At 33.4% G+C, this 10005-nt stretch overlaps 1 protein-coding gene across 2 annotated transcripts; it reads right to left on the reverse strand.

The window, feature by feature from the left end:
* Nucleotides 1-2513: 2513 nt before the first annotated feature.
* On the reverse strand, nt 2514-7634 carry LOC104090204 (inosine triphosphate pyrophosphatase). 2 transcript variants are annotated; one of them, XM_009595253.4, is made up of 8 exons: nt 7388-7634; nt 7211-7275; nt 6041-6104; nt 5935-5944; nt 3741-3772; nt 3529-3641; nt 2960-3036; nt 2514-2879 (listed from the first exon to the last, which is right to left on the reverse strand). In XM_009595253.4, the coding sequence occupies exons 1-8, from the start codon at nt 7527-7529 to the stop codon at nt 2759-2761; spliced, it is 624 nt and encodes a 207-aa protein (XP_009593548.1). In that variant the 5' UTR covers nt 7530-7634; the 3' UTR covers nt 2514-2758. The 2 variants fall into 2 exon arrangements, with proteins under 2 accessions (XP_009593548.1, XP_070042060.1); XM_070185959.1 differs by lacking the exon at nt 5935-5944 and having other exon boundaries at nt 6022-6104.
* Nucleotides 7635-10005: the final 2371 nt, after the last annotated feature.

The raw sequence follows: 10005 nt of genomic DNA on the forward strand, positions 1-10005 counted from the left end.
GATTAAAACTAAATAGAACTATAAAGAGCTTAAATTACCTTCCTCTTGTTTTATAAGGAGATGAAATCATCTCATTTGGGATGAGACGCACTGAAAATTTCATGGCATTATCTCTGAAAAATAAAGATGAAACTTATTCTAAAGAACGAAACAAAAATGTTAATTGCCAGAAACACCCCCCCCCCCCCCCCCCCCCCCCAATGGTAATATACACTTCTTCACAAATTTCTTTTTATCCTTGAGGAAAAGAAATCCTCCACTTAATAATTTGTGGAAAAGTAGTCCAATTATCCTTGTTTGAACAACAACTGCTACTACCCTCAATCCCCAGGAAATTAGAGTTGGCTGTATGAATCTTCACATTCATATCGTTCCATTTACACTCATGTCAATTCAATGTATTATATAAACGATCAAAGTTTCTTTAACTCTAAAAATTCACCATACTTTTTACAGTCATATAAATTCTGACTAGACTAAAAGACTCCAATCGAACATTGCATCTCAAATACACGTAATAGTACAAATTATGAGTCAGAAAACCTCCCTCTTCTATACCTATAGAATTCAACACCAGTAACAAGAAAAAAAGGACAGTCCGGTGCATTAAGCTTCCGTTATGCGCGGAGTTCGGGGAATAGCCGGACCACAAGGGTTTATCGTACGCAACCTTACCCTGTATTTCTGCAAGAGACTATTTCTACGGCTCGAACTCGTAACCTCCTGATCACATGACAACAACTTTAGCGATTACGCCAGGTCTACCCCGTAAAGAAACAAGTTCAAAATTGTTGTATGAATGTGACGGTGGTGTACCTAACATATTGCTACAATGACTTTGATGGGACAATGAGCTAAGAGTCTCAGTTTCACATTCTGATTCTGGGGAGGAATTAAACTCACAAAGCTATGCATGTGAGGATGGACCCCATAGGGCATGTGACCTATTCTTTAATTTTGCCTCAATTTTGATACATTACTTTGTAGTTGTAGGGTTGAAGATTGGGTGTCTTTCAATATTCTTAATGCACTGACCAACTTACCACATGTATACCCATGTTATATGTTATACATAGATTGAAATATATAAAGAGATAAAGCCCTAATTTGCTACTTTTTTTCAAGAAAATTTTGAAAACATTGCTTGTTCATAGAATTTGATCAGTTTTTGAAAAAAAAAAAAAAAAAAATTCAAGTTCCCAAAAATTGTCCTACTGAAAAAATTTCTCACTCACAAAACTTCCGACTTTTTTTCCAAATAAAATACATGTCCAAACACAACTTCAACTTCCAAAAACTTTCAGCACAATTTCAAAACTCTTTTTTCAAGTTATCTATGTCCAAACGATAGTTTAGAATCATCTTCATTATGAATTATGTGTCCCAATTATCTTTGCATTGTATGATTTTCCTTCATTTAGCTAGAACACACAAAATTATTTTTTCCCAGATTTGCAAAAAGTAACTCGATAGCGTGTTATTTAGTTTTGCTTTAAGCATTTGAATCCAGAACTCACTAACATTAATTTAGATTTATGCCGAGTATGCCTATTAAGAGAGTAAAACGTTCCATACAGAAAGATTAAGATAAAAAAAAAATTGAAAGAACTTGAGGGATAGTGGGATTAGGGGATGTTTAGTGCCATCTCCATCTCTCCAAATTAAAGCCGTAATTGTTTCATGAATCCATATGAAACTTTTTCGTCTTTAAAAATTGCTAATTAGATCATAAATAGCTGATTAGATCAATAATGATTATGAGAACCTTTAGTTGGACAAAGATGGATTAAACGTTAGATGGATCTGATTTCTACTGGCACAACACTGATTTTTTATTTTTTTTTAAATAAAAGCATAATAGATAATATATGTATTTTGTATTAGAAATGAGACAAGATCTAATGTGGTTACTTGTTTCGGTTAACCACAATGATTATGCTGGAGAGTCGATTCCAACCAGTGAGGGAAATGATAATAAATCATTATAAGTCGATAACAGAAGTTATCTTTTTCCTCGTTTAAACTTTGATGCCTTTCAACTTATGTACCAATTGTTTACCCATATTTTGCTTTTAGTTGCTTAATTAACACTAATCTTTCAATGCTATGAAAAATAGGTCTACCTAGGCTCAGATTGCAAAGTGATTTCCTATCTCAAAAATACTATGGTCATTAAGGCTTCTGATTTTTGTTGTTGAGAAAACCTCAAAATTACTTATGAGAAAGATTTTTGTTTTTCATTGCAACTAACAACAACAACAACAACAACAACAACAACAACAACAAAAAAACCCAGTATAATCCCACGAGTGAGGTCTGGGGAGGGTACTGAGTACGCCGATCTTACCCCTACTGTGAATGAAGAGAGACTGTTCCCAATAGACCCTCGGCACGAGGAGTTTTTCATTGCATCTAAGAACATGCAAAATAAGCAAACAATCACTGCTGTTGGTGGAGCTTCAACTTATCAGGTTACGATATGCTATAATCATAAGATAAGTGACATTGGAATCTATAGGAGAATACGCTTCTAATCTGAAAATACATCAGTACATTAACAATAGAATATTTGCTGTCTTATCTATGATCTAACATTCTAAAATAGATCACAAAATCTATTAACAACAATTGTAAGTTCTCATATTTCATATATCTCATCCTCCACCCTATTTTATCTAGGGGAATAACACTGTCATCAATTGTAACTCTTGAGCAAAAACATGAAAATTATGTCACTACAGAAGCATACACCCTAGTCTTAGGCAGTGGTGTCCGTCTGGAAAGTGTATCGAGCCTCAGCGAAGTGTGACTTCACTAGTTCAAGAGCCTTACCCCTGTGAGAAATCTTGTTCTTTTCTTCCTTGGGCATCTCAGCATAACTGCAAGAACAGTTCTATCAGTTAGTACTCTTCATGTCAAGACGTTCAATAGGCAAATATAAAGAGGACAGGAGATTTACGTCTGGTCATAGCCATGAGGTTGAAATATTGGATCCCATCCGAAATCATTGGGCCCCCTCGCTGGAACTATCCTTCCCTGAAGAGCCATGTTCGCAATGTTAGTGCTATTGTTTGCATAGTCCAATAAAGAAATATTAAAAGAGAATCTATCAAGTTTCGCAAGTTATTCATTTTAGGATAGTATAACTGATTATCTTTATAAGGATGTAAAAGAACTTTCCACCCTTCTGTTTTGGGGGCTTCTTTCAATTTCTTAGTAAGAATGGACGAGGGCATTCTGCCTAAATAGTAGACACTAGACACAGGCAATAAACAAGAAGCACCATCCTAAGAAGTCAAATAGGCACTGCTTTTCCATTTTCTTTGCATAAGTAAACAAATAACCAGCATTCTGGTACTTAATTTTTAAAATATTTAACCAGCAGTCTTGATATTACTTTAGCAAAATATTCGTGCAACATCCACCAAGGATCTTTCTAGTTTGAAACATAAGCCTCATCAGCAGAAAGATTAATGGAAATACGAAGTCTAAAGGAAATATTCATGGACTAAAAAAGCAAATGCTTACCAGAGTTTTTCCAACAAAAGTCAATGGCTCTGTATTTGGCCCAAGAGCGAGAGAAAAGACACACATGGCATATGCTGTTTTATCCTCATAAGCCAACAGTAAGTTGTTGAGGCCTAGAAGATGTCAGAAAATAAAAATAAAAGTAAAGTTAAAACAAAACAACAGAGTGATTTCACAGCAATGGAATGAGAATAAGCAAGCTAAGCGATTACCTTCGTGACCAATCTTTTGCAGAAACCACTTGCTGCAAAACGTAAATTGGCATGCATCCCCAGCATAAAGCAAGAATTATAAATTATATGATGTCAAAGGCAAAAGACAATAGTTAGCTAACATAGGGAAATAACAGCATATACAAGAATTACAAAAAAACTATTTGGCATGTCCACAACAAGTGAATTACAGAACATTCTATTAAAATTAAAGATTTCATATGATTCAAGAAGGTAAATCAAATCTTTGGACATAATTCCAAATTTCTTACAAGTTCACACGATTGATTTCCAATTTTCTCTCCATTTTAGCCTTCATATTTTGACTGGGTTAAGGGATTAATGTAAGGTTGTAAATTTTTATTGTGTGTTAATAAAGATCCTGCAAAGTCCACTGACTAGCAACTGTAACAACTATATTTTCCTCTTCACAAGTGTGCAGTGTAAGTTCACCCAACAACCATTCTTTTCAAAGGTGAGAAAAAGACATCACTATTTGTGGTAACTTTTGGTTGACAAAACTTCCCTTTTCACTTTGTTAAGGAACTGATGAAGCAAATGCGTGTTTCTATGGTCAGCTAATGGAAAAACGAAAATGTCATGTCTTCTCTAGCTTCATGCACGAAAATTAGACCAATCTATGGTAACATGAAGCATGCTGAGTAAGATTCTAGTATCGAGCAAGAAGATTGTCCTACGGAAAGAAAAGCCTTTACATTTTTACATTGGAGCAACAATCTCTAGGAACCTATTTTAAGTAGCAGGTATTTGGTGGAATAGTCAAGACGCGTTCAAGCTATCCCAGACACCACCGTTATCCAAAAAAAATCTCTAGAAACCTATTTCATAAAAATGGATACAATTTTTCTAGCTTAGGATGCCTTCATTAAAATAAAAATAAAAACTAGCTTAGGCTGCATGTTCAACTTTTCAAGAGGTTCTAGAAAGGAAATTAGATGTTCTGTCTTTACTCCAGGATCTAAAGGGTGAACTTCATGCTTGCAAAAGACTCCAATGATTAAGAACAAGCCCCCAGAGATTCCCACTAACTGAAAGATTTTAAATATACTTCCGCCATCAACATTAGCTCCAATTCCTCCCACCCACCCCCCACCCCCACCCAAAACCCCAAAATCTCACCCCCCACAAGAAGGGAAAAGGAATACAGAAAGTTGAAGATACAACTTGTTGATCAATTAATATGAAAAATTTAAATAACAAACTTGCAAAAAAGGTTCTCTACTGCACAATTAACCAAAAGGTAGAGAGAATTCCTAGAAACATTCTATGTTTGAGATGCATAAGAGCAGAACTTCCTAAAAAGGGAATGCATAAGTTCCCAAGGTGTGGTTTATCAGCACGCTGTTATGCTCTTTTTTTTGAAACATGAAAGCTTCATTGAATGTTGCCTATATTCATGCAAAGCTTTCGTTCTGACAAGTAGATACCTTGTGCCGCATCCCTTGAATTTTACTATTGATATAAGTTACTTATCTTATTACCACATACTCTAACATGATCTAGAAAATAGTTTTGCTGAGTGAACACGGAAATTTTGTTACAGAAAACAATTTACAACACATCAAACACATCTCAATAGTATACTGTAGGGTTTGGGACATCAGGAAGGTGCTTTGTGATAATATTGAGTATTAAAGGAGGAAACAGTTATATGTTGGTTGAAGCAAGTGGAAATAAAGTTAATAATTGCAAAGAAGAATGACTCACGCACATCAATGTAAGTCAATTTTCCCCATCTGGTGTAAAAATATTATCAGCATCCAAACAGTAAAAGATGTTACCAAGGAAAACATTTTTTGTAAAAATACTTTAAACCATGCCAAACAACTCGTAATTCTGATAACATTAAAACTTCATACACCATATGCCTCAAGCAAGTATGCAGCTTGAGCTGAAACAACTAATCACATTAAGTAATCCAATATTTCACACTCATTGAAGTGTATTAGTTTAGTTCAGATGCGAACATAAACAAATTGAGAACATACTTCATACTGGGGAAAAGCACAATGGTTTATAACATTGTTCTGAAGTGCAATTAGCAGAATTACAAAATAAGAATATTACTTGAGAATCATCATTAACAATCATAACAGATAATATAGGCAGCATATAAAGGATAAGAAAACAACACTTAACTCGAGCAAAATGATAAAAGAGGGGACGAACTTACATGTAAGGCCCTGCAAAAATAATTACAGCATCTTAATTCATTGGCATCAACTCTAATAAGCACATATACAAATATTGAAGCATATACATGTATGATTGTTGAGTACCTGGGAGACCCTTAAGGGCGTTGAAACAGAGACAAGTATCCTCAACTAGCACTGGTCCATTCACCTAACCAATTTTTATAATTCGATTAGTTTCCCAACCATACACAACCAATAAATTTAAAAGCTGTCTCTCATAGATAAGGCAATGAAAACTAGAAGAGGACAATTATAAAGTGACAAGAAGTGTTATAACCCAATCTGTGGTGGCTCGTTTAATTAGAATCAAATGGGTCAGTCTTTCACTTGTTTCATATTAAAATATCAAGACATTGCAAATGCTTGGGTCAAAATGAATGTGAAATACCATAAGAGTTCAATAATGCAATAGTACCTTGGTATAAAGCAAACGCAGAAGAATATGATGACAAAGTGATTCAGAATTTGACCCGCGGAAACCAGCATTTATTGAATAACCTTTAGAGTGGACTACTAATAGCAATGTTCTTTAAAAGTGAAAAGCGCAAAAAAGCTACAAGGTCCAAGAGGCTTGAAGCAAAAAGCGAGCGAAGCACACAATTTATGAAAAATCAATAAGTACCAAACACACATGAATTTTAGTACTGTAATAAGCAAAATTTTAATGAAAATAATCAAACTGTACTTAAAATAAGTCATTTCAGCATCCAATACACTATGATGCCGACATTAGTCCAACTTCTCAAAGTTGAGATTCGAAGAACAGTCTGCTTCATTATTTGTTGAAGCATGCATTTCTCTGAAGCGCATGGACGGCTTTTAAAATGACTATTAGTGCTAGGTTAAAAGGATTGTTGGAATAGATATGCTCGAGGATTAACATTATACGCAAGATAAGCACTTGAAGTACTAAACCGGATGAGTGTTACATTGGTAAACACCGATTCAACTAGAGTCTAATAAAGGGGGAATTGGCCCCTACATATACATACAAAGATAGTAAAAACACACACAAGTTTGTATATATGCAATAAGGATTTAAGTTATATATACTGATAGTGCAATAAATTTTTTACACTGTCATTGTAATTTAACTTATTATAACATGTTACTTTCCATTTATTAAAGATTATCATTCAATGTTTTTTAATAGAGTTACCTGCAATTGCATTTTAATTGACCTGATGTTCTAAATATTTTTACATCGTCACTGCACAGAAGTTAAACACATGCAATAAAGTCAGGGTGCATTACCTCTTTGGCAGCAATTCTTGCTTTTTCTTTGGAGATATCTTCAGGCTCACCTTGAAGCTCTGGCACTAAAGATAAAATTTTGATATAAAGGGGTTCATTTTTTTTAACAAAAGATTGAAATTAAACACAAGTTACTATATATTGTACTTATAAAATAAAAAATTAGTTTGGACTCACAGTCAAGCTTAAGGGACTGAAAGGGAATAGACTGGCCAAGAATTGCCCTAACTTCCTCCAACTTCTTAGCGTTTCCGGTAACAAATGTCACCGGCCGCGGCAACACCACCCCTGATCCCACTGTCCTCGCCGCAGCCGCCATTGTCCTTTTATCACCGGAAAATTTGCACGTTCAACGGAGGAGATTTATGGTCTTTGGGTTTTAGGAGTGAAAGCTTACAGTGCGCAACTCAATTAAAAATAAGTACTCTTTTTTTTTTTTTTTTTGCATAATTAAAGTATCTGAAAATGTCTTATATTTGATTAGGGCGTGTTCATAAAAAAAAATCGAACCAAACCGAAAATCAAATCAAACAGACCAAAAAAACGGATACTTTTAAGTTTGGTTTGGTTTTGGTTTTGAATTTTAAAAATCGATCAAATTTGGTTTGATTTTAATTAAAAAATAATCGAACCAAATCGACTATAAAAATAACTATTTAAATTTATTATTATATCTATATATATATATATATATATATATATATATATATATATATATATATATATATATATATGTATATTTTTATATAAAGTTTTTAAAATTTTATAATACATACTAGTCATTTATATTTTTAGTCTAGTTATTTGCTATTATAATAATCTAATTATTTGCCTTCACATTCTAGTTTGATTGGCAGTTTTCTTTTGCTAAGTACAAAATTTATTTAATGCTAAAAATAATTAATTTTTAATTGAGAACTTTAGTTATTCATCACCATTTGATTCAATTATTATCAATATATCTTGGTAAATAATAGATTTCTCAAAAGCAATTGATTTGATAGTGTTACGTTGAAATTATAGTCGCCGAAATATGCGTTTGATAGTGTATGTCTAATATTTAAGAAAAAAACCGATGAATAACCGACAAAAACCGAATTGATAAAAAACGACATAATTGGTTTGGTTCCAATATTTAAAAAAAACGACTTACTTGATTTGGTTTCGTTTTCGGAAAAAATCGACCCAAACTGAACCATGAACACCCCTATATTTGATCTTTATACTCTGTTTAACCCAAAAACTAATTTTAATTTCATTCTTCTATTCTCTTTTGCTTATTATTGTTGCTATTTATTTCATAAAACGCACTTTAAATAAATTTATTTGTAAGTGGCCTTAAAATACAAATTTAATTATTTATTCTAAAATTAATTTTTAAGTTAAACAACATCCTTTATTTTTTGTCTCAAAGCTTTTTCCACTCACGATTTTTCACCTTAAACAAATTAATCTTATTTGGTAGAAGCCACGTCGATAAATTTTCATTGTTTCTAATTGAATTTTAAAGGAATATGCTTCTAAAGTTACACATATAGTAAATTTTAAGGCAAACAAATGAAATTTAAGAGTGTTAAACTGGATAAAACTGTGGGAATACCATAACAGCCAAAAAGTTGTTTTAATTACAAGCAAAATTTTTATGCGCTTTTTAACCCAATAAAAAGGTAAAAATAGCACGGGCTAGTCAATTTTTGGATTGGTAATTGAAAAATAGCCAACGTTTGCAAAGTCATTAAAAAATAACCATTATTTTGCTCTAACACGAAAAGTTCCACCGTAATATACTGGAGATTGGAGCACATGTGGAAAAACTTCCAACATATTATGCTAGAACTTCGCTATATTGTTCCGGATTTTAAATTGTATTTTCTTTCAGATTTATTTTTACATGAAAAGTACCTAAAATTTAATTATTTTTGAAACTTTGACTATTTTTCAATTATTAAATCTGGTTATTTTTGAATTTCATCAATAAAAAGTATATAAAAATTAATGGTAGATGGGCCAAAAAGTGATGGTTTAATTGGCGCAGCCCATCCGATATTTGTTGGGCCTAGAGACACCGGCCCGTTATCCTTCCACTGCACAAAGAGGGAGCTATTCGCTGCTCTGTGAAGCCAGCCTCGCGCGTTCCGCCCCACTTTAGGAGCCCAGCAACCCATGCTTTAACTTGGGCCACGTGACCCAACTCTGAGCTTGGATAGGGCAGGCCAGATATTAGCCCACTAAGCCCTACCGTATGAAGCGGCCCAACATTCCACCAATTTGTTGCCCCCACTTGGGTTACAAGCCCATATTACTGAGCTCGGCGAACAATATTTTCTCGTAGTCAGTTATAGACTAATGAAATTAAATGTTCATTATCGGTGTGGGATGTATTTTTCATGAATTTTTTCGTGCTTAATGGAGTAGGAAACAAACTATATATTTTATTTTGAAATTCATAATTTACATTATTCAGTTCGATTAAGCATTTTGTACATTATTGGGCTCAAATTAATAAACTAACAATCTATTAAAAGAAAAAACCATAACCAAATTGATATATCCACACAAAAATATTCAGTTGGATTAAGCATTTTCCATATGAAGCATTTTCATAAATCAACAATGTACTCTATTTGTTTATTGCTTCATTCTCATGAATGTGCTACCGATTTAGTTGGTCAACTTAATGTGCTTTCTTTTTCTTCTTGTTTTTCTTTTATTTTTTCACCCGATTTTTAGTATCCGCGTTGGAGCCCCAACTAATCCGGATTTGCATCGCATAAGACCCATTTAAGGGGAATGAT

This window comes from Nicotiana tomentosiformis, chromosome 9, assembly GCF_000390325.3.
Source record: "Nicotiana tomentosiformis chromosome 9, ASM39032v3, whole genome shotgun sequence".
Classification (NCBI taxonomy): domain Eukaryota; kingdom Viridiplantae; phylum Streptophyta; class Magnoliopsida; order Solanales; family Solanaceae; genus Nicotiana; species Nicotiana tomentosiformis.

Excerpts from the sequence above, each read along its gene's own strand:
- LOC104090204 (XM_070185959.1), bottom strand. The coding sequence starts at position 7,529 with ATGGCGGCTGCGGCGAGGACAGTGGGATCAGGGGTGGTGTTGCCGCGG. Across the intron at positions 3,642-3,740 it reads GCAAAAGATTGGTCACGAAG|GCCTCAACAACTTACTGTTG; the intron begins GTAATCGCTTAG and ends GACATCTTCTAG. Across the intron at positions 2,880-2,959 it reads CCTCATGGCTATGACCAGAC|TTATGCTGAGATGCCCAAGG; the intron begins GTAAATCTCCTG and ends CTGTTCTTGCAG.